General features: G+C 43.5%; 1 protein-coding gene across 2 annotated transcripts; it reads left to right on the top strand.

Annotated features, from left to right (window-relative positions):
• Positions 1 to 6706: 6706 nt before the first annotated feature.
• Positions 6707 to 22257, top strand: org (oogenesis-related gene). Of its 2 annotated transcripts, XM_052038175.1 has the most exons (7): positions 6707 to 6776; positions 6860 to 6934; positions 9283 to 9502; positions 10329 to 10474; positions 14786 to 14922; positions 16251 to 16305; positions 22163 to 22257. In XM_052038175.1, exons 1-7 carry the CDS (start codon positions 6738 to 6740, stop codon positions 22199 to 22201), a joined length of 711 nt encoding a protein of 236 aa, XP_051894135.1. In that variant the 5' UTR covers positions 6707 to 6737; the 3' UTR covers positions 22202 to 22257. The 2 variants fall into 2 exon arrangements, with proteins under 2 accessions (XP_051894135.1, XP_051894136.1); XM_052038176.1 differs by lacking the exon at positions 14786 to 14922.
• The last annotated feature ends 1434 nt before the right edge of the window (positions 22258 to 23691 follow it).

The following is a 23691-nucleotide window of genomic DNA, read 5'->3' as shown; positions in this document are numbered from 1 at the left end:
CTTCAGACAAATGGGCTGAGAAAATTAGCACAACTAAGCTGAAACTTTACCCTCCTCATGCTGCCCTGAGGAACAACTCAACTACTAATCCATTCACCGATTAAGGATTTTCTAAAGGTCACGTAGATTGATTCGTGAGAAGATTGTTCATGAAAGGTGCCAACAATAAAGGCATTGTGAATTATGGGAAATTGAAGGCCTGAGCCTACCTGAGCTTCTATGAGGAGACTGGAAATCTTAACATCTAAAGTGAACATTTTTCTTTGTTGGCAGTTGAAGTTGGTTGTAATCCTAGCACTTTGCAAATGAGGTGCTGAGGTCTGGCCTCTTGTCTTTTTTTTATTTCATCTACCTTCATTTTCTTTTTCAAAAGTGAAGAAGCAGCCATGGGAGAAGGCATGTGAACCATGAGGGAGTTGAGGATTATGAGGAAAGAGCAGGAAAGTGGTGTTGAGGTCAACATTGGATCTGTCATAGACTCAGAGAGTCATGCAGCAGGGGAACAGGCCCTTCAGCCCACGGCGTCTGTGCCAACAACCTAACACCCAGTTATACTAATCCTACACTAGTCCCATGTTGCTATCTTCACATTGTCATTAACGGCTCCCAGATTCTACCACTAACCTACTCACTAGGGGAAATTTACAGCAGCCAACCAACCAACCCGCACATCTTTGGGATGTGGGAAGAAACCTGGAGGAAACCCATGTAGTCACAAAAAGAACGTGCAAGCTCCACACAGATAGTGCCCGAGGTCAGGATTGAACCTGGGTCTCTGGACCTGTGAGGCAGCAGCTCTACCAGATGTACCTCCATGCCGCCCACAATGTGACCCCACTGGATGTTGAAAGAGATTGTGCTGCCATGCAAGATCGGTCCTCCACATCTGGACCTGGTGAGTGCAAACAGGCAGCATCCCAGCTCCAGCAACATCAGACTCACTATCTCCGTTTCTTTCTCCACAGATGCTGCTGACTCAGTGAGAATTCCCAGCACATTCTGTTCAAGTTCAATGTCATTTCAATGTCCAGTTTTTCAGCTGTAGAACAGTTGTATTATTTGAGGTGTATTTTTTTGCACGCAGCTACTGAAACCTTATCAAGCAGATTCCATTCTTTTCAAACACTGCTTAATGCTTTGGAACTTTTAATGACTTAGCATTTTTAACAAACCCTATAATATTCCAATATATTATATGCATATTAACATTAAAACATGGGTTGGTGACAGCCAGCTCTTGGAGGTTGAATGTGATACAGCTGAGCAGTCAAATCAGAGGAACTGTGGAGTGTGAATCAGAGCGCAAAGGGAGAGAATTCTTTTCCTTAAGTGTTTGTGTCACAGGACACCACTCAAATTCCCTCAAGACCCTGCATTGGGACCGAAATGTCCACCATCCCTTTGCCTCCGTGAATAGAAAGTTCAATTGATAGAGTAAGCAGATACATCTAACAGGGAATCAATGGTGTGAATTGTTGGGGTACAAATAATTATTTTGGCTGTATAAAATAGAAGTGGACCATATTATACAAAATTATCCAATCACTAATAATTATGTGGCTAATCTAAAATTTACTGTCAGTGCACTTGGATTCTCTTCCAAGTTCAGTAACAAGGCCAGCATTTATTGCCTATTCCTAATTGTGGTGAGCTGCCTTCTTGAACCACTACAGCTTTCTGGTGAAGGTGCTCCCACAGTGCTATTAGGGAGCAAGCTCATGGATTTAGACCCAGAGATGATAAAGGAATTACAATATATTTCCAAGACAGCACAGTCTGTGACTTAGCATCAGAGTATTACAGCACAGAAACAGACCTTCAGTCCCTCATGTCCATGGTGACTTATTTGTCTATTTACATGAATCCCATTTTCCCACATTAGGAACATATCCTTCTATGCCATTCCTTCTACGGCAGTCGCCATCTCCCTGGCCCTACATTCATCTCTGAAGCATCTAATTGGACTATTGTTTATTGACTACAGCTCCGCCTTCAATACCATAATTCCAAGCAAACTCATCTCCAAAACTCCGAGACCTGGAACTCAACGCCTCCCTCTGCAACTGGATCCTTGACTTCCTGACCAACAGACCGCAATCGGTGAGGATAGGCAGCAACATGTCCACCACAATTGTCCTCAACACTGGTGCCCCATAAGGCTGCGTCCTCAACCCTCTACTCTACTCCTTATATACTTATGACTGCGTGTCCAGATTCTGCTCTAACTCCATCTATAAGTTTGCAGATGATACCACTGTACTAGGCTATATCTCAAATAATGATGAGTCAGAGTACAGGAAGGAGATAGAAGGCCTAGTGACATGGTGTCACGACAACAACCTTTCCCTCATTGTCATCAAAACAGAAGAGCTGGTCATTGACTTCAGGAATGGGGATAGTGCGCATACTCCTGTCTACATCCATGGTGCTGAGGTCGAGAGGACTGAGAGCTTCAAGTTCCTTGGAGTGAACATCATCAATACCTATCCCGGTCCAAACACGTAGGCGCCACGGCCAAGAAAGCTCACCAGCACCTCTACTTCCTCAGGAGGCTAAGGAAATTTGGTATGTCCCCTTTGACACCAATTTTTATCTATCCACCATTGATGCATCATGGCTTAGCACGGCAACTGCTCTGCCTGTGACCACAAAAAACTGCAGAGAGTTATGGACACAGCTCAGCACATCACAGAAACCAGCCTCCCCTCCATGGACTCTGTCTATACTTCTCAGTACCTCCGTAAAGCAGCCAGCATAATCAAAGACCCCACCCATCCAGGACATTCTCTCTGCTCCCCTCTCCCATCAGGCAAAAACTACAAAAACCTGAAAGCACGTACCACCAGGCTCAAGGACAGCTTCTATCCCGCTGTTATAAGACTATTGAATGGTTCCCTGGTGCAATAAGATGGACTCTCGACCTCACAATCCACCTCCTTATGACCTTACATCTTATTGTCTACCTGTACTGCACTTTCTCTATAACACTTTATTCTGCATTCTGTTATTGTTTTACCTTGTACTACCTCAACGCATTGTGTAATGAATTGATCTGTATGAACGGTATGTAAGACAAGTTTTTCACTGTACCTTGCTACGTGTGACAATAATAAACCAATTCCAATTAACAACAATGATTGTATCTGATTCCACCCACCTCTGGCAGCGCATTCCAGATATCCACATTCTGTGTAAAAAAACTTTCCGCCAAGTCCCTTTTAAAACTCCTTCCTCACATCTTAAAGATGTGCTTTCTTGTTTTTGAACCCTTACTATGTCTTCCCATTTCTAGATTTTACCTGCCCTATCTGTGCCTCTTATAATTTTGTACACTTCTATCAAGTCGCACCGTCAGCCTACTTTTCTCCAGGGAGAACAAACCCAGCTTCTCTAATCTCTCCCCATAACTAAAGTCGTCCAATCCAGGCAATGTCCTGGTGAAGACACAAGAGGCTGCAGATGCTGGAATCTGGAGCAACAAACAATGTGCTGGAGGAACTCAGCGGGTCGAGCGGCACCTGTGATGCTGATCACGCAGCATCAGGACTGATGCAGGGTTTCGACCTGAAACGTCGACAATTTCTTTCCTCCCACAGATGCTGCTCGACCCGCTGAGTTCCTCCAGCAGATTGTTTTCATGTTCTGGTGAATCTCGTCTGCGCTCTCTCCTGTGCAGTCACATCCTTCTTGGAAGAGAACCTGTGGGTGGTGGTGTTCCCCCGTACCTGCTGCCTTTCTTGGTGATAGGTCACAGATTTGGGAGGTTGGGATATGTTGGGATATATTATTAGATGTGCTTTATGGAGACAACAGTGAGTATAAAACTTCAAAGAAAATTTTGAGATAGCATTATTACTTTGAACAAGCATTAACAATTAAAAGCATAATGCCATGAACACCTAAACAATTGTATGTTAAGCAGAATGCTTAAATTGATAATGTGTCTAAAACAGAGACCGCCATCTGTCAGTGGGGTGAATGGGAAAGTGACATGAATGAAGAAAGAGACACATCAAGTAATTCCCATTCTATCCACCAAATGGTGCAGTTAACGGCATTCGAGCACTAACCACAGATAAGTGGCAATGTTACTCCTGGGAAAGACATAAGCAATAAAGAATCAAACACTTCCAGATTTCATTCCTATCTGCTGAGCTAAATGTGTGGGGACGTTAATTTACACAAAGAGTTCTGCATTAACTTGGCTCCTCAAAGACCAAGCACTCTGCTTTTCAGGTACACATTTACAGCTGGAGTTAAAATCAATGCCATAAAAACAGAAAATGATCCTTATCAGCAAGCCAGGCAGCTCCAGTGGAGAAAAATCAGAGTTAAGATTTCAAGTCATTGGCCTTTCATTGGAACAGGTTTCAATAGAGAGTATCAACTTTTAAGATGCAGAGTACGATGGGGAGGAGGGAGCAAAAGGAATCAGGAGGGAAGGCAGCAGAGATTATCTGACAATCAGAGAGATCATGCAGAGTAACAGAATTTTACCGGAGACACAAGAGACAGCAGATACTGGAATCTGGAGCAAGACACAAGATGCTGGAGGAACTCAGTGGGCCAGGCAGCATCTGTGGAGGGAAATGAACAGTCGATGTTTCAGGTTGAGATCCTTCATTTGGATCAGTCCAGAAGAAGGATCTTGACCCAAAACTCCTGTGGGAATGTGCCTGAAGATGGGGTCACATTGGAGGTGTGGGAGATTGTGGAGGATGCTTTTTTTTTCCACTTAATCTTAAAATATACTGTTCATTCAGTAAATCCAAAATTAAAACATCTTTCTGAACCAAAAGAAGGTTGATTGATGATACCTGATTAGTTTAATTGAAAGCTCCCTTTGTGTTACTTGAGAACTTGTGGAGGACAATGTGAATGAGAAGGCTGGTAGATCAAAAACTGAGGACATCCAATCAAAAGCTTTTCACTGTATCTCAGTACACGTGATGATCATAAAGCAATAGATTAAATGCTGGTCTTGCTGAAGATACCCAGATCCTGAAAATGAATGTCAAAAAGCCTCCAAAAGACAGAGTTCCAGATTCAAACTGTTAACTGTTTCTCACTCCACAGATTCTACCCAACTTGCTGAGATTTTTTCCAGTTTTTTTTTGTTTTTGTTGCAGATTTCTAGCATCTGCATATTTTTTTATTTCATTTTCTTGATAGAGGTGTACAAGATGATAAGAGGCATAGATCGAGTGGACAGTCAGAGACTTTTACCCAGGGCGAAAATGGCTAACATGAGGGGACATAATTTTAAGGTGATTGGAGGAAGGTATAAGGGGGATGTCAGAGGTAAGTTTTTTTTCCCCACATAGAGAGTGGTGGGTGCGTGGAACGCACTGCCGGCAGAGGTTGTGGGTGCAGATACATTAGGGACATTTGAGGGACTCTTAGATAAACACATGAAAGATAGAAAAATGGAGGGGTATGTGGGAGGGAAGGGTTAAATAGATCTTAGAGCAGGATAAAATATCAGCACAACATCGTGGGCCAAAGGGCCTGTACTGTGCTGTAATGTTCAATGTTACTGGATTATCATTGTTTTAGTGAACTAGTGATTTAACTTATGAAGCAAGAGGTTAGCCTTGCTCACCACACTATAGGAAGGATGAGATTGTGTTGGAAAGAGTGCTGAGGACATTCACCAGGATGCGGCCCGGATTGAGGACTTTAATTATGAGGAGAGATTAGATAGGTTGGGTTTCTTCTCCCTGGAGTGAGGGGGGCTGACGAGTGACCTGATAAAGAGATGGACAGTATAGATAGTCAAAATCTTTTTCCCTCATGGAGGGGCATCAAAAACAAGAGGGCAGAGGGTTGTGAGAGGTAGGAGATGTAAAGGGAATCTGAGGGGTAAGTGTTCCACACAGAACGTGCAGCCAGGGAAAGAGGTGGAATCAGATGCACTCACTATGTTTAAGAGGCATTCAGTCAGACACGTAAATAGGCAAAGCGTAGAAGGATACAGAGCTGATGTGAGCAAATGGAATTAGTGTAGGTGGGTGAAATGGACAGCATAGACATGGTGGGCCGAAGGGCTGCTTCTCAACTTCACGCACACACCAGCGACCCGGGTTCAATTCAGGCCACTGTCTGTAAGGAGTTTGTACGCTCTCCCCGTGTCTGCGTGGGTTTCCTCCGGGTGCTCCGGTTTCCTCCCACATTCCAAAGACGTACGGGTTAGGAAGTTGTGGGCGTGCTACGTTGGCGCCAGAAGAGTGGCGACACTTGCGGGCTGTCCCCAGAACACTCTACGCAAAAGATGCATTTCAATGTACTTGTAACTAATACAAAGGGACTTATACCTTTATGACTTTTCCAACTGAGCAAGCACTCGCTCAGTCCCACTGACTTCAGTGCACAGATCTCCAGAACCTTCTCACACACAGACGAAAATGAGCTCTACCCGCCCAGAGGAAGATGAGGAAAGTTCTCCCTCTCAGCTTGGAGACACTTTTAGCGTGTAGAGTTAGCCATTGTGGTGCTTAAAGGAAATAGAGGCAGTAAAGAGGTTTAAAAAGAAAGTTTACCGGAATTATAGCAATAATGAATGGGATCCCTGTCAGAGATGGACTGGGGTCTCCTCTGGAGAAGGGAGCCGAGGCTGGTGCTGTCCTTTTAAGTCTGGTTGACAAGGCTCAGGGCGCACGTGTGGCCCGTGGTGTTAAACTGGCTGCCGCTGGGCTGTTGGTGATAATTCTGGTCCCAGCCAGAGCTCCTTATTGACAATGTCTCTGCAAGAGGATGTGGTTACCGGTGAGGGTGAGGTATGGTGTGGCTCCTTGGCAAGGTTGATCAGATCACATTGTTGGTTATCTCCTTTCCCACTGATTCCTGCTTTTGTATTTAGGTGAAACATCCAGCTGCGAAGGTCGCCTCGTCGCTCACTCTGCTGAGCAGGTTGTTGGCGCCGGTCAAGTACCTGGTATGTAAGTGACCGCGAAGCTCGGGGTCTCTTCTACATAAACCACGGGCTCTCATTCCCCAACCTGAGCACGTTTTTCTCATCAAACCATTGTCCCTCATTTCGCTTCGAAGTACGTTACCCAACACTTATGTAGTGCAGTGGTATTAAACGTTATTTTTGCACGTCTACGCTGTTAGTTCAATGCTTGAGCAGCCGGCTCTGTATCTGATGCCTGGTGTGGCGTATAGTCCGCCTCAATGGCGGAATGGATACCAAGATCGATGACTTCTTAGAATGTCAGAGTAAGGGAATTGAGCTCATGTATCTAACAGAAAATTCAAATTCCCCAAATGTTGGGAACTGGGGTGGAAAGAAGCTGGAAAATGTTGGGAACATCTAGTGATCAGGCAACCTCTGTGGGAATAGAAACCAAGTTAATGTTTCATGTTGAAGACACTTCATCAGAACTGGATACTTAAGTTTTACCGACACTGCCGGACCAGTAAATTGTTAGGGGAATTGGGTGGGAGAGAATGGGTTGTGGGGATTGCTGGGAGCTGGCAGAGACTTGATGAGGTGAATTGGCTTCAGCTACACTGTTAAATGGACAGAGGAGAGGGCAAAAACTTGAACTTGTTAACAGGAAATGTGCAACAAGTTGCTCAATAACTGGTGCTGATGGCTTTGCAATACTTTACCAACCACACAAAACAAAGACGAACCCCTTGGCATTTAAGTAATTGCAGTCAATAGTTGTCCCTTTCTGCAAAATCAGGCACCCTTCAAAGCCTGTTAACTTTTGGATCTTTCCCCACCCACTTGCTTTGCTCAAAGGTAAGTCTTTGACCATCAGGGATCATCAGTGGGTGTACCCCTGCGCTTCTCTGCTGCTGCTGTTTGCCCCACCAGCCCTGACCTACGGAATATACAGATTCATCTTTGCTTTTGAAAGGCACGATCCTTTGTAACTCATTTACCCCTGATTCCCAGTTCCCTCCTGTTTGGCATCAATTTAACCTTTCTCTGTAAAACCAGTGGATGTCTTTGAATGGTGTGGGAGTGGGTCACAACATTACTAATGATCTGTGCATTTCCAACAATTTATTCCTGTTTTTAAATAATCAAATCAATTATTGTCATCTCCTTGTGTTTTTGCCTACAAGCTCTGTGTTGCTAATTAGGAATCCAGATGGGACTAATTGCATTTGCTTTTTTCTATTTTTAATGCAGTTGTTGGATCTCTCCAAATGCAAATAGGCATGTTCTTCATTTGTGTGCAATGTCACTTTAATCCTTTTGTGCATTTTATTGCTGGAATAGCAGGTTGAAAGTGTGCCAGGTCCCATCTATCTCCCTTGCAGCTTTCCAAATGGTAGTAAATACATTTGGCATCTGGTACTAGGGCTAAAAACTGGAGTGGACAAGTGGGAGGTGTGTGTGCATGGATTGGGGGAGGTTAAGAGTCTGGGAATTGAACTGGATAAGTTTGATCCCGTCAGCCGGATGGTGGTGGGAAGTACTGGAGGGGGTGGTGTGGTTAAAGGACAAAGGAATAGATTAGCTTTTTCAGAAAGGGGGGCCAATACTGACTTTGTTCAAAGTTGTCTTGGTGGTGAGTCGGGGCTGAAACTTCCTCAAAGATTGAGGACGTCTGACAAGATGGATGTGGGTTTGGGAGATGACACAAAGACTTGACATGAAAAGTAACTTGGAGATGGAGTGATAGTTTGAGGTCAAGCCTGTTTGTGAAGTGACTTGTGATTGTGGGACAATTGAGGGAAAAGAGGCTACCTGTTATAACTACCTGAGGGATATCCACAAGTTTATCAGCTAAGAGATGTTCCTCATCAGCAGGAGGCTTTGATGTGGAAGACAAATGAGGCATGCACGCTTGAGATGAAGGCTGGGAGGGAAGCATTGGCTGAGGGGAAGGAAGTAGTGGAGCCAACAGAACAAATGGTATTGATCTTTGTGGCAGAGGTTTGTTCACTTTTACAAGAAGTGGGTGGTAGGGGCAGGATTATTGTTCTAGAGCTAGTTTTAATTTTAATCATATTCCATGGGTTTAGCCTTGTACAAATTAGTCTCTGATTCAAAATGCTGTACCCAATGATAGTTCAAAATTATAGACCATCTCGGAGTAAATTCTTTTTTGTTGTGTGGTTATTTATATTGGCTGGTGGTCTGAATTCTTCCATTGCCAAATCTCAAACTCCAGGAGAAGATGGGATGTTCCTGGATCACCTCAAAGACATTGCAAGAGCTCTGAGCAGCAGGTTCAGAGCCTGCCTTTCCCTTGATTTTATATTGTTGAATGACTTCTAGATGTGACCAAAGTTCTTGCTTGTGTAAAACTTGTTTTCTAGTTTGGGGTGATCCGGAGGTTGTCAACGTGGGCCATCTTTTCTCCACAAGTGGAAGTGAGAGCTGCAGACTCCAATCTGTTCCCGGAAAGGCGCTGGCACACAGTGAAGAAACGCCTGAGTGTACTAGCTCGGCTCATGCTTGCCATTCTTCCCCGCAAGATACAAGGGAGGCTTGGCCTTCCTGTGCCACGTGATTTGGGCCGAGGTGAAATTTCAGGTGGTAAGTGTTTCTATTTCTCAATTTTGTCCAGTTTATGTACAAGTATTTTCCAAAATGTATTCTAATCAAACTTTAATTTGCAGTTGGGCTGTTGTGGCCTTGTATTGTAATATTTGCTGTTGAGAAATGAATAGAGCACGTTTGCTCTCCACAGCTTGGTAGTATCAAGGTAGGTCATGAATTATTTTTAAAATTCTGAGCTTGGTGATTCTGTTTAGTGGTGTGAAATTGCAGGTGCATTAATATAGTATTTGCAAGTCAAAAACTGAAAATGCTGGGAATCTGAAATATAAACAAAGACCCAAGTGTTAATTATTTCTTTCAGCAGGTCCAGCAACATCTACAGTGTGTTCCCAACACTATTTTTACAGTTTTTTGAACAGCACAAAGTACTATTTCCAAAAAACCCATATCATGCAATAGTTAAAATCTGAAAGACTCAGCAGATCAGACAACATCTGTGGAGTGAGATGGGGTTAATTTTTCAGATTGATGACTTTGAGAATGGGGGAGGAAGTGAGAAACCAAGCTTGTTTTAAGTTAGAGATGGGGGAGATTAAAGAAAATGCCAGGGATAAGGTGAAAACCAAGGTTTGGGTAATGGTTTCTTTGGGTGATGTCTCAATGATTTATTTTTGGTTTTCATTGGTTAAGGCCTCGTGCTGCTGGTGTGGCTTTCAGTCTGGCAGTCCTGTGGCCCAGGAAGAAGTATTAAAGTCTTGGAATATTTTTTCTTTTTTTTTTTGTTGTTTAGAAGTGAAGATTTTGTCTTTCATCCACTCCAACATACAGGAGGATGGCCAGTAATTTTAACAATTCATTTCAGAACTCAGAAAATCACCAAATAAACCACATGGCAAAGGAAGCAAAAGGAAACAAGATGACCTGGCTGAAGAAGAACTTTGTTGGATCGAATCTTTGTCTGGTGACCTGTCAGATGCTGATGATTTGGTGGCAGATCCTAATTATGAGGTGTGGATACTTGTATCATTGTTGGTGGTCTAAATGTGTATGAACAGAGATAAGTGCAATTGTCACCAAACTGTTTAATTTGTCCTGAGGGTGTTGTATCATGTTGGAGGGCTTTAGGTATTGGGGTATTGAGTGAGAGATGTCTCAACTTGCATCATAATACAAAAGACAACAGCTGTGGATACCTGAATTTAAAACATGCTGGAATACTGTAATTCATTCCTCTCTGTACCATCTTTATTCACCTTGCACATTAGCAGTTTTATAAACCCTTCTGCTTCTACCCTATCACAGAACACCCTTGTTCTCCCCTCTAACTCTACCCTGTAATAAAGTGAAGCTCCAGGACCCAGATGTTAAAACTGGACCAACCAATGTACATACCAACATCATAGGATAATACAGATCAACCCTACGAGGTCCGTGCTCTGCCTAGTCTGTGAAGAACCTAGATGCCTGAATGCATCATACTCAATGAGATTATCAAATGATTAATTCTCCAAGAAGCTCCCACATGCAACCCACTGCTCTCTATTCCTGTCTAATTACACATCCTGCTGTATACTTGCAATTGCTCTTGTTCTTTTGAGAGACCAGAGTGCAAGAGGCTTTGTTATTTTGAGATCTTTTATGTGGGGCCCAGTATTGGAAGAACTTGAGTGAAGGATCATGTTGATGAAGCTGTCTCCCATTTGTGATTGGCTTCTTGTTCCACTTTGGAATCTGGTGCAGTATAGCAAGGGTCATGGGTCTATAGCATAGCCTCTTGTCTGGAATAGAAGTCATTCTCCAGTCCAATCTGGAAATGGATAATGACCTGCTTGTACCAGGTCTGAATGATTGTCCAGCACTGGGGGGAAAATGAGAATATTTTTGTGATAGGCTGAGGTCAGTCCTCAGACTGTCTAATGCCTGTCCCTTCTGGGGCTTTGGTGTGGCAATAGTTTTACACATGTCTGCTTGGTACTCCCAAAGTTCACTTTGCCCCATTCTTACTCTTGATGGTAAGATGCAAATGTTCATGGGATCCAGGTTGGAATCCACGTCCACCAGTTATCTGCTTCACAACAAGACCAGAATCTGAAGAGTACAATGTCCTCTCCTGACACTGGCACCTCCCTTTCTTTGGGTTTACAATAACTTTTTACACTGTTTTGAGTTTTCATTTCAATAATTATCCTTTGTGTACCTGAACCTGATGGGACATCTCCAGGAGAAAACTTTGCTCACTTTGTCAGACCCAGCTACAGGGAAGGGGAATGCACTGAAGCTTCACACTGCAGTTTCATTTACCAATGCCTGAGGGTACATTTCTGCTTTATCTGCAGGTCAGCAGAGTCTTTCCCTTGGTCTGAAAATACTACTTCTGTTTCCTTTGTTTGGAGGAAACATTGGGTTTTTCATCACTTTTGTATGAATCTCCTTGACCATTTTCATTTGGGTTTCACTTTCTGAAAGCTCCAGCTTGTGTAGAACTCTTGTTCTTTCCTGATGTAATAAACCAGCTTGAAAGTGCTGACTGGTTCTTTATTGGCAAGAATAGTCTGTAAACAAAGACCTTTTGACCATCTTGAGCATCCTTATTCCCTTTCAGCTTTAGTTGATCTTGCATATTCTTTGGTCCAATGTTGACAGGTTTCCAGAATGTTCAACCATCTTGCTACAAATGATGTCCATTTGTTCAACTGGCTTTTATGCTCAAGTCAATTTGTGAGCAGGAAGATTACCACCAACTACAAATTCTGTCTCCTTTGTAACTTAAATGAATCTCTGTTGCTGCTCAAGGCCTTTATGGAACAGTCTTTATCTCCATATCTCTACAACTTCCCTTTGAAGCAATGTGTTTAACTTAGTTTCTGAGACTGAACAACCTCTTCAAGTCTGCTTTGAGCTCATCCAACATCTATAAGGTATCTTAGTCACATTTACATTGAAACACAGTGAAATGTATCTTTGTGGAGTGCTCTGGGGACAGCCTGCAAGTGTCACCATGCTTCTGGCGCCAACATAGCATGCCCACAACTTCCTAACCTGTACGTCTTTGGAATGTGGGAGGAAACCGGAGCACCCGGAGGAAACCCATGCAGACACGGGGAGAATGTACAAACTCCTTACAGAATTGAACCTGGGTCACTGGCGCTGTAATAGCGTTGTGCTAACCACTATACTACTATGCCTGCCCATAGCAGATTCTTAATGAACAATTCAAGCAGAAAGCTGGATATACTCTGCAGCTGGGGCAGTCTGTGGGAACAGAAACAGTTAACACTAAAGCCATTTTCTGTGGGTGACCTGGTCTCCCTGCTTGGAGTTTGCTTTTGTTTTGCCTGCCTGTTTCCACTGTCCTGACCTTCAATTGTTGGTTGTCATACAGCAGAGATGTAGGCCCTTCGGTCCATGTCCATGCTGAGCATCAATTTTCTTTCTATACTAATCCTGTGTTCTTCAGCCATCGAATGGTTTCTTTTGGGGAAGAACTTTGTGCTGCATTTAGATCTGAACCTTGTTGTCCATCTTCAAATCTCCCATGAAAATGCAAGACTGTCCTTTTGCCTCCTGAGCAGAGTTGGTCCATACTCTTCCTGATGCTCCTTTTCTGGAGCATTTGTCAAATTACCCCTTTTGGCAATGGGTGCCATTCTGTACAAAGATCCAATTGAATTTAAGACTTAGCCAGTCCATGAACCATGAACTGTTATACAGCTTCTCCTGACCAGTTTTGGTTGAATATTCTCATCTTTAGAAACTGCAAAATAAGTTGTTCCATGGGGCTCCATACAAAAATATTCTGTGATTGTTTAATTATTAGCTAGTGATTAATTTTCACTGACTCGAAGGTTCCCAGTTTGTAACATGCTGAGCTGAAGTGAGTGAGTACTGTGGACGTCCTTTTTTTTGAAACACTTGTGCATACAAAGCTTCTTGTGCTGTTTGGGGATGGTTGTACTGGATTCAAACGTGTGGTATCCTTCTGATTCAATTTATGTCAGAATGGGTTTCTTCCCTCCCCTACACCATGTGTAAAGCTAGCTCTCACCATGTTTCCCACTCTGCTGTATTATTGGTGGGAAGGATCACTGCTGTCCTTGAGACAAAACCCCTGCAGGCTGGGCTTGGATGTCCTGGGTCAGTAGATACCACTGATAGTTTTGTCTCCTCCTGCTAAACTGGAGCTGTGATGCACCACCAACCCACTCTGTCATTGGACACTGTCCTGTATTGGTCAATTACTCCCCAATGATGCACTCCATGCCTGAGCTAAAAGCCTCTGCCAGTCTTGCAGACTCCAGCTTTGCCTTGCCACATTGTGACTCCTCCATGCCCTGAACTGTGCACTGTGATTTGTAGGCTGCTACAGAAATGCAGGCTAACTGCACCAGATGTGACCAGGATTCCAGGTGACTGCACTCAGTACATGATGAATTCATCAAATCCATCCTGTTAAATACTCAGCTCTACTATACTGCCCCCTACCACTCCTCTGCACTTTAAAACATGCTTTCCATCCAACTTCTCCCACTTCTGTCTGATAGCTCACTGACCTGAACCATAACTGCCTCTCCACAGATGCTGCCTGACTGACCTGAGTATTATTGGTGTTTCTTGTTTTCATCCTGTCCTGGGTGATGGCATGTAGCAGCAAGTGGGATCTGTAAATGTATCCTGGGAGTATACTTTGACACTTCTATTGTTGCTGCCATTGAGATAGAATAATTTAAGAGCAAACCTGTACTATGCCCTGCCTTTAATCAGAAGCATACCTTTTGTAATTTCCTCCAATTTTGCCACCTAGAGTTGGATTAAGTTCAACATGTATTCGGGTCTTCAAAGTTTGAAGTCTGGTACTGTATTGAATACTGACAGGTCTTGCAAGTCCATAACCCACCATGTCAAGTGACAATAAGTTCCATTAACTTGTGAATAAGATCTAAAATATTGCCCTCCTCTTGGGGTAGAGGATAAAATGTTCACCAGTGTTATGGACCCTGTGGTATTGGAGAAATGGTGACCAGCACTGCTATCTGCCCTGCTGGTTTGGAGCTGTGAAGGTCCATTTCCATCAGAGACAAGTTTTCCTCTAATCAAATCGCAGTCAAAACAGTGGAGAGATTTCCCAATATTGACTGCAATTTTATGACAGCTACTTGCAGCTGTTGTCAATTTTCCAATATCAGGCAAGGCAGCCATTCTCACCTCTGGAATTGCTTGATTAGCCCCTTCCCTGTTTATATTTTTTAATGCTGAAATCTGGATCTAAGTGATGAGTTGTGAATTCACTTCAAACTGATCTACATTTGCCACTGTATTTAGCTGAGCAAGTACTACAGTGAATCTGAAGTCAGTGAGGAACACAGGGAATGTAACGATACAGAAACCAGTCTGCAGTGGAAGAAACAGAATGGCCGGGCCTTGGTAAGGCTGAAGGAAACTCGTCACCAGGAGGCAAGGTCTGTTAGCACAGCAGGGGAATGACATTTGGAAATGTTTTACTTTGAGCAATATATCTATCAAGACAGGAGACTGCAGATGCTGCAATCTGGAACAAAAAACAAACTGCTGAAGGCACTCAGCAGGCCAGGCAGCATCTGTGGAGGCAGAGGGATGGTTGACATTTTGGGTTGTTCCTGTATCAGGACTGATCCATTTTACATATTACTTTGACAATGGAGATCTGCAATAATTCAATGTCTAAGGGAGAGGTTCAAGGTATCCTACAATGCAAGTCTGCAGATGCTGGAAATATGAGATCAAAAGAGAAAACACTGGAAATGCTTAACGTCTGTAGAAAAGGAAACTGTTAGTGATTCGGCTCAAAGAAACAGCTCTTCTGATAAAGGGTCTTCAATCCAAAATGTTAACTGTTTCCCTTTACAGAAGTTTTTGTCCCTTTTGTCTCCAACCATTTTAATTTTTTTTTTATTCTGGGCTGTTTACAGAATGTTTTCTGCTGATGTCTTTCCTTCATTGGTATTAAGTTTGGAACTACAGATTAATGTGCCTGGATTACTGACTGTGGTAACTGCACTTGTCAGTAGCATGCACCTGAACTGTGCTAGAAATCTGCTTTGAACAAAGTTCCAGTATCACATGTTAAAAGTATGAAATTAAACATTGTCTTTGGGTTGATTATGTAGTAGCTTTTATTTTCAAAGCTGGTTTCTTCAGGTATTTTTGGTGTTTTAACTGCTACTTTGGCTGCCAATGTTTGTTCCAGTAATGTTGCAGTAACACTGGGTCCCAGTAGATTACTGATCCATCTTGTACAACTGGTCCTTGAATATTGGTTTCCAGGTTCATTCTCTCCTGTCTTAACCAGCCCCCAAAACAGATGGGATATGAACTCCCTTTTGCCTTGTACCTTTTCCTGACTATTCCCTTAGAATCAATACCAAGTGTAATTTGAAAATTGAAAACATCTTGTTAATGTGTTCCATTTATCTAGATTCGTCACAAAAGAATTAAGCCCAAACTAAAATACTTGCTCACTTTTTCTGAGTTTAGTGGAGCCCAGAGTGTTTTTGCACTCTGACATTACTCTAACGCTGGCACAACCTAGTTTAACCCTGGTGAAGCCGGACTGGTTCCTAGGCTGAAAATGAAGAGCAGCTGTTATTTTGCACATTTGAGAACTGAAAAAGGCAGCAGGCAGAAGAGGTGACATGACCCCACTGGCTGTGTGGCTTTATGCAGGACCAGGCTATTTGCAAAAGGCTCCATCTTTCTCCAAGTGCAAGATGCATATATTAACTCAACATTGATTATTTCCTCTTTATAGGAAGATAAAAATGTTGCAGCCTGTGCTGATTCTGAAACACGCATCAGTTCAGAAGGTAAGAATTCAAAATCTCTTGGTGTCAATACCTGTCTTGCTAACAGCACATTGTTATTGATCCAGTAATATAAGGGTTGATGTACTGTGGTCCACAAATGGGATCTAGACCATTGGACCACATGTGTTGCACATGGGGCCATGCTAGCAGGCTGTAGAAGGAGCCGAACTTGAGTCTCAATAAATTTTACAAGAAACCTCATTTTAGTTGGCAAGGTTTTTTTCATGGAGCCTTTTCCACTGTGAAAACAGACTAGACTGCTATGGAACCATTTGAGTGGTTCTTGGAGTAGATATGGTGGGAAGTATAAAACATTCCTATCTTGGTTTCAGGTTGAGGCTTTGGAACTGTTCATGGGTGTCTATTTAATGACTAGAAGCAGCAAGGAGTTTTGACTCAGCTTTTCAAACAGTGATGGTTGAAGGGCCAACATTGTGGCAGTGAAGTAATTGGTTTGATCCTGCTCACATTCAATAGGGAATTGAGAAGAATTTGGCATTTCTCAGTGGGTGCGGTTCCAATCTGAGCAGACCAGAGTTTTTCCTCATTTTAGCACATCTTATCTCCTTGAATTGTTTACTGTTGTTTGATTTTTTTTAAATGCAATCCTTACTGTTTTATTTGTCCCTGAGCTGAGCTTTCAATTTTTTTTTTCCTCGGGTCCCATTTGGCAAACCCTCACCCACATTGCCTCACCCACATTGCCTATCACCCACAACACTAACTTACACTGACTTGACTAATCTACAGCTCCTCTGATCTCATGGGAAACACTGCTCACTCCACCTGTAGTTAGTGACCTGTAGTTGGCTAAATCCAAAGGGAACCACCAAAGATCAGCAGCCCAGAATCAGCTTTGTTGTAAAATTTGTTTTGCGGCAGCAGTACAGTACAAGGCAATTACTGTAAGTTACAAAAATAAATAGTGCAAAAGAGGAATAACGAGGTAGTGTTCATGGGTTGTTCAGAAATCTGATGGTGGAGGGGAAGAAGCAGTCCTAAAATGTTGTGTGGGTCTTCAGGCTCCTGTACCTCCACACCGGTGGTGGTAATGTGAAGAGGGAATGTCCTGGATGGTGAGGGTCCTTAGTGATGGATACTGTCTTGAGACACCACCTCTTGAAGATGTCGTCAATGGTGGGGAGGGTTGCGCCCGTGGTGCAACCCTCTGCAGCCACTTTCAATCCTGTGCATTGGAGCCCCCATACCAGGTGATGATGCAGCCAGTCATCACCTCCATTGTATGTCTGTAGAAATTTGCAGGTATTTGGTGATGTACCAAATCTCCTAATGAAATAGAGCTGCTGACATGCCTCCTCCATGATTGCATCAATGTGTTGGGCCTAGGATCGATCCTCTAAGATGTTAATGCCCAGGAACTTGAAGCTGCTCACGCTTTCCACCGCTGACCGCTCAATGAGGACTGGTGTGTGTTCTCCTGGCTTCCCCTTCCTGAAGTCCACAGTCAATCCTTGGTCTTACGTTGAGTGAGGTTGTTGTTGCGATACCACTCAACCAGTCGATCTCTCACTCCTGTACACCCCCTCATTGCCATCTGAGATTCTGCCAACAGTGGTGGCATTGGTGAATTTATAGATGGTGTTTGCACTGTGCCTAGCCATACAGTCATGAGTGTAGAGAGAGTAGAGCAGTGGGCTGAACATGATCCTTGAGGAGCACCTGTGTTGATTGTCAGTGAGGAAGCGATGTTACTACCAATCTGCACTGACTGTGGTCTCCTGATGAAGTAGAGAATCCAGTTGCAGAGGGAGGTACAGAGGCCCAGGGTTTGAAGCTTGTTGATTAGTACTGAGGGGATGATGGCATTGAACACCTGAGCTGTAATCAATAAACAACAACCTGACATATGTTTTGCTGTTGTCTAGGTGCTTCAAAGCAGAGTGGAGAGCCAGTGACACTGCATCTGCTGTAGACCTGTTGTGGTTGGCAAATTGCAGTGGATCCAGGTCTTTGCTCAGGCAGGAGTTAATTCTAACTATGACCAACCTCTCAAAGCACTTCATCACAGTAGATGCGAGTTCTACCAGGTGATAGTTGTTGAGGCAGCTCACCTTGCTGTTCTTGGGCACCAGTATGATTGATGCCCTTTTGAAGCAGATGGGAACCTCCGACTGCAGCAATGAGAGGTGAAGATGTCCTTGAACACTCAGCACAGGTTTTCAGTACCCTGCCAAGTACACTGTCGGGGCCTGATGCCTTGTGAGGGTTCACCCTCTTGAAGGATACTCTGTCATCAGCCTCTGAGACAGGTCACAGGGTTGCCAGATGCTGTGGGGATTCACACATGTAGTGTTATTCTCTTTCAAAGCATGAATTAAAGGCATTGAGCTCATTGGGGAGTGAAGCATCACTGCCATTTATGCTGTTAGGTTTTGCCTTGTAGGAAGTAATGGCATGCAGACCCTGCCACAGCTGTTGTGTATCTGATTGTGTGTGTCTCTCTCCATTTGGAATTGCCTTTTTGTTCTCAGTGACCTTCTGTAGGTCAGACCTGGACTTGTAGGGTTCTGGATCACTGGTCTTGAACACCACAGATCTAGCCCTCAGCAAACTGAATCTCCTTGTCTTCACAGACAAGTCCGACCTAACCTTGTGCAGGCCCACCAGCTGGGCTGAGTGACGTCACCACTTCCACGTCACTCAGCCCCTGACTAAACCTACTCTGAGCCCAATCTTACAGGGATTCCCCAGCACTTCACCAGGGACTCTGCTTCTACAACCCAGGTCACCTGGGACATCACCAGAATTCCTGTCAATTGGAATGGGGATTCCTGACCTGGCAGATTGAGAAGAGAAGCAATTTTAGCTCTTATTTCAATGTTAAATAAGTTTAATTTATTTAAGATGAACTCTGCCCATTGGTTTCTGCTCTTTCAGTGTTTAAAATTTCAGCCAGGTTCATTTCTGATTACAAGAACACTGTTCACCTTGTTTTATCAGTTTGCAAAACAAGTCTTGTTTCTGAAGTTTATTTTTAACCACAGTCCATTAGATCACCAGTTTACCACATTCAGTCTGTAATACCTGCTGGCTGTTCAAGCAACCCCATCTTCCTACCTTGCTGGTCACTATCTTTAAATGTTAAACTTTATTTATACAGCATGGTAACAAGCCCTTCCAGCCCAATGAGTCCACATTGCCCAATTAAACCCATGTTAACCTACCTGCACATCTTTGGAATGTGGGAGGACACCAGAGCACCCGGAACAAACCCACACAGACGCAGGGAGAACATACAAACTCCTTACAGACAGTGGCCAGAATTGAACCCTGATTTCTGGCACTGTAATAGCATTACACTAACCACTACACTACAGTACCCCCATCTGTTCTGTGCATCTGCCATCTGTGTTGCTACCATATCCTTGGGTTATCTCCATACCAATGTTTATCCACTCTCCATTACTGATGTGACTGTACAACTGACCATGGTAAAACATTCCCTGCTCCAACAGTTACCACACACAAATGTTTCTCTGGGTCACTGACCCTTGGCTGCAATTTTAAGTTGATCCTTTTCCTTTCAACCGTCCTTGCCACTGGAGCCTGAAACTTTTCACCCTGCAATGAACTTCTGTTTCTCATCATTTCCAAAGCCTGGCCTCTCATCTGAACACACAGCTCCACACCTGTTGGTCCTTAACTTGCTGTTGATTCTTAATTTGTGATTTGAAATATTAACTAATGTGTTCTGAGCATCTGGCAATCACTTCCTTCATGTTGCTGCCAGAATAGTTCATGTCCTGTAGATCTTCCATGATGCATTGAAGGGTAGATGGTCATTTTCTACTGTAAGTTGGTTTACTAGAACATAAAACAGCACAGTACAGGCCCTTCACCCCTTGATGTTGTACTGACCTAGATGAACACCTGCTCCTTGATCAATCTAACCCCTCCCTCCTCCACAGCCCATAACCCTCCATTTTCCTTGCATCCATGTGCCTGTCTGTCTTTTTAAATGTCCCAATTGTATCAGCTTCTACTACCACCCCCGGCAGTGCATTCTCCTACCTCTGACATCTCCCCTAAACTTTCCTCTGACCCTAAACTGATGTCCTCTGGTATTGGCCATTTCTGCCCTGGGGCAGAGGGTGCTGGCTGTCCACTCTGTCTATACCCAATGATTATTGTCACGTACCAAGGTACAATGAAAAAATCGTCCCACCTCAGCTGCTGGAATTTCATGGTTGTACAGCAAAGACCCTTCAGTCCATGACAACCAGGTGCTCATCTCACTACCATTTACCAGCACTTGGTCTGTATCCAACTCAGCCTCAGTGATTCAAGTGCTTGTCCAGATACCTGTGGTGTGAGTACTGTTCCACCATCCTTGAAGGGCATTCAAAACTCCCGTCACCCTCTGGATGCAAAAGTTCTCCTCTTAACCTCCATCACAAAAACCGATGTCCTCTGGAAATGGACACCTCTGCCATGGGGAGATGTTTCTTACTATCTTACCAATCCTTGCTTGTAATTTTGTACATCTCCTTGACTGTTTTGCCCCCTCCCTCCATCTCCTGAACCTGCATCTTGTATGAATACCCTGCAGCCAGGAATATTGAGCTGCTAATGGTCCTTTTTCAAGCCATATTTCTTTAATCAATATGTTGCAATTTGCCCTTGGCCTTGTCTCCTGGGCATTCTTGTGTTCGAGTAGAACCAGAAAATGCTGGAAAAATACAGCATGGATGAAGGGTCCAGGATCTGAAATATTTCCTTCCTACAGATGCTGTCTGACCTGCTCAGTGTTTCCAGCATTTTTTCAAATGTCCGGCATCTGCAGATTGTCATCGATGTTGGAAAATACTTTGGCAGCAATAGTTCATTGCTTTGTAGCTTTGTTCTAATGTGCCACAGATTTATTTCATGTAGCCTGTAAATTGGTGTATCAGGCTAACTGCTTGATATTTATAAATATATAAATTAGATACAACCTCCAGAGATTTCATGTGCTATCAAATGAGGAATCAGCTACCACTGATGCTTCCCCCTCCAGCTCATGCATCAAGTGTTTGGACAATGTCATTGGTGCACCTGTCATGGGTTTACACAGGCAAATGCCCCAGTAAAATTGGGCTGCTTCATTCCAATGTAAGTTCACGCTAACAACAAGGCAACTAGAACTTGTTGCCAAACCAAATGTAACATTAAAAATTGAGCTGCCTTTGACTTTTTGTTGGCCATCTAACTTTTACTTTTGTCTGTCTCTTGCTTAATCCACTTTTTTAATCCTCTGTTTTCTGCATCTGGTATGACTTTGAATTAACTACTCTCATGGACATCAATTGTATTGGAATCTACAATTCTGAAGAATTATTAAACTGCATTGGTTAAGGAGATAACTTTGCATGGTTTAAGATGCTGTAGTGACAGGAGTTGCTGAGTGTTTTCCTGCATAGAAATCTGTGGAAAATCTCTAAGGAAACATTTGGCGTTCTTTACTTGCTGCTGACTGCAAAATCCAGGCCATGGTGTTGGTCACTGCGTGAGAACTGAAAGGGTTAGCTTGGAATAAAGGGAGTTGAAATACTGCTCTTCAGCACAAGTTTTGACAGGCTGAGAACTTGAACCACTTCCTGCACTCTTGGATGTCGGTGGCTGATTTCTCCCTCAATGTAAAGGGGGGTGGGGGAGGAGAGAACCAAAAGCTGATTTGAAATGATATTTGTCCCAGAGATTGTTAATAGTTCACCATTTTCTGCCATAAGACTTGGATCAAATTGTTTTGTAATTTTCTGGTATTTGATGTACTATCTTACCCTGGTTCCAATGTATTACCTTTTGGGGAAAATGTCCTTCTGACATTGGTAAACTGCATTTTGTTTTCTTTCTGCAGAAGCTGAGAAGTGATTGTTGCTGTGGAGGTGAACTCTAATTTGAAGCAACTGGACTTTTGTACAATTCAGTTTTGTATTTGGACTTTAATAAAATTCTGTTTATCATTAAGCTGCTTGGTGTCTAATTGGGAACTCTGCTACAGCATATACATTTTGCTTTCCTGTCTGCTCTACCTTTTTATGATCTCAGAAAGCAGTGGGACTGGCTCAAGGGCTCTTTGACCCTCTGATGGAATGTTAATGGTTTAGAGAGTAGAACTGAGTCCGTGCAGGGTCTACAGCTCGAATAGGCTGTCAACAGCACAGAAACAGCAGGGTGACCAAAACTGAACTCCACACCCCAAGTACAGCCTCAATGTCTTGTACAACTGCAATGTAACCCCCCATACTCAATGCCCTGACTGAAGGCCAGTGTGCCAAAAACCTTCAACCTGTGACACCACTTTCAGGGAATCATGCACTTGTACCCCTGGGTCCCTCTGTTCTGTAACACTGTCCAGGGGCCTACTGTTCACCGTGAAAGTCTTACCCTGGTTTATCTTCCAAAAATAGAACACCTCACTCTGGTCCAAATTAAACTCCATTTGCCATTCCTTGGCCCACTTATCCAGCTGATTGAGATCCTGCCATAATTCTTGATAACAATCATTACTGTCTATGGTGAGTTACAGCAGCATCACAGGCAGGTAGGTTTAGACAACACAAAATAAACTATGGGGGGGGAGGAGTCTTTGATTGTGTAGAGCAACACAATAGTGCACAAAGTCAAGTTCATGGTAGTGCAAGAGGTGGTCTGTAGTGTTCTGTTGTTGAGGTAGGGTTAGGGCAATTAGCACACTTGCCTTCCTAGGCTGTGGCACTAGGTATAAAAGTGGACATCATGTTGCAGCTGTGTAAGGTGGTGGTAAGTCTGCACATGGAACTGTGTGCAGCTCTGGTCACCACACTACAGGAAGGATGTGGTGGTAAGAGAGTACAGGATCGATTCAGGATGTTGCCTGGAATGGAGGGCTGTAGTTCCAAGGAGGGGTCAGATAGGCTGGGTGTATCCTCTAGAAATGTGGGAGTAAGGTGAGGGGAGAAATTTAAACGAGATCTGAGGGGTAAATTTTTTTCCCAGAGGTGGTGGGTGTCTGGATCAAGCTGCCAGAGGAGGTGGTGGAGGCAGGTACAAGTTTAAAAGACATTTTGGCTAGGTCCACATTTAGAAAGGACTAGAGGGTGATGGGCCTAAATTGGGCAAAGGGGTTGGTGTCGGCAGGAATCACAGTCGGGATGGACGAGGGGGCCCTGTTTCTGTGCTGTATGATGTTATCAAATGTCCATTCACAGAGCAAATCCTTCTTGTTTCCTGCAGTGATGTGCTGCTGCCTGAGAGACTGCCTCCCGCTGTTGGTCAGTCAATTTGATCCTGGCAAAGACTTTATCCGATTCCTGCCAGTTTTATAATAAATAAAATCTGCCTTGCTCGGATTTCAGAATGGAAGCTGATTTCTTCAGTGGAACTTCTCAAAGTTGGTAGTTTTAT

The sequence above is a fragment of the Pristis pectinata genome, chromosome 24 (assembly GCF_009764475.1).
Source record: "Pristis pectinata isolate sPriPec2 chromosome 24, sPriPec2.1.pri, whole genome shotgun sequence".
Classification (NCBI taxonomy): Eukaryota; Metazoa; Chordata; class Chondrichthyes; order Rhinopristiformes; family Pristidae; genus Pristis; species Pristis pectinata.
The sequence above is the reverse complement of the archived record's forward strand: the minus strand, read 5'-3'. Positions and strand labels throughout refer to the sequence as shown.

Excerpts from the sequence above, each read along its gene's own strand:
- org (XM_052038175.1), top strand. The coding sequence starts at position 6,738 with ATGTCTCTGCAAGAGGATGTGGTTACCGGTGAGGGTGAG. Across the intron at positions 9,503-10,328 it reads CCGAGGTGAAATTTCAGGTG|AACTCAGAAAATCACCAAAT; the intron begins GTAAGTGTTTCT and ends AATTCATTTCAG. Across the intron at positions 14,923-16,250 it reads ACTCGTCACCAGGAGGCAAG|GAAGATAAAAATGTTGCAGC; the intron begins GTCTGTTAGCAC and ends TCCTCTTTATAG.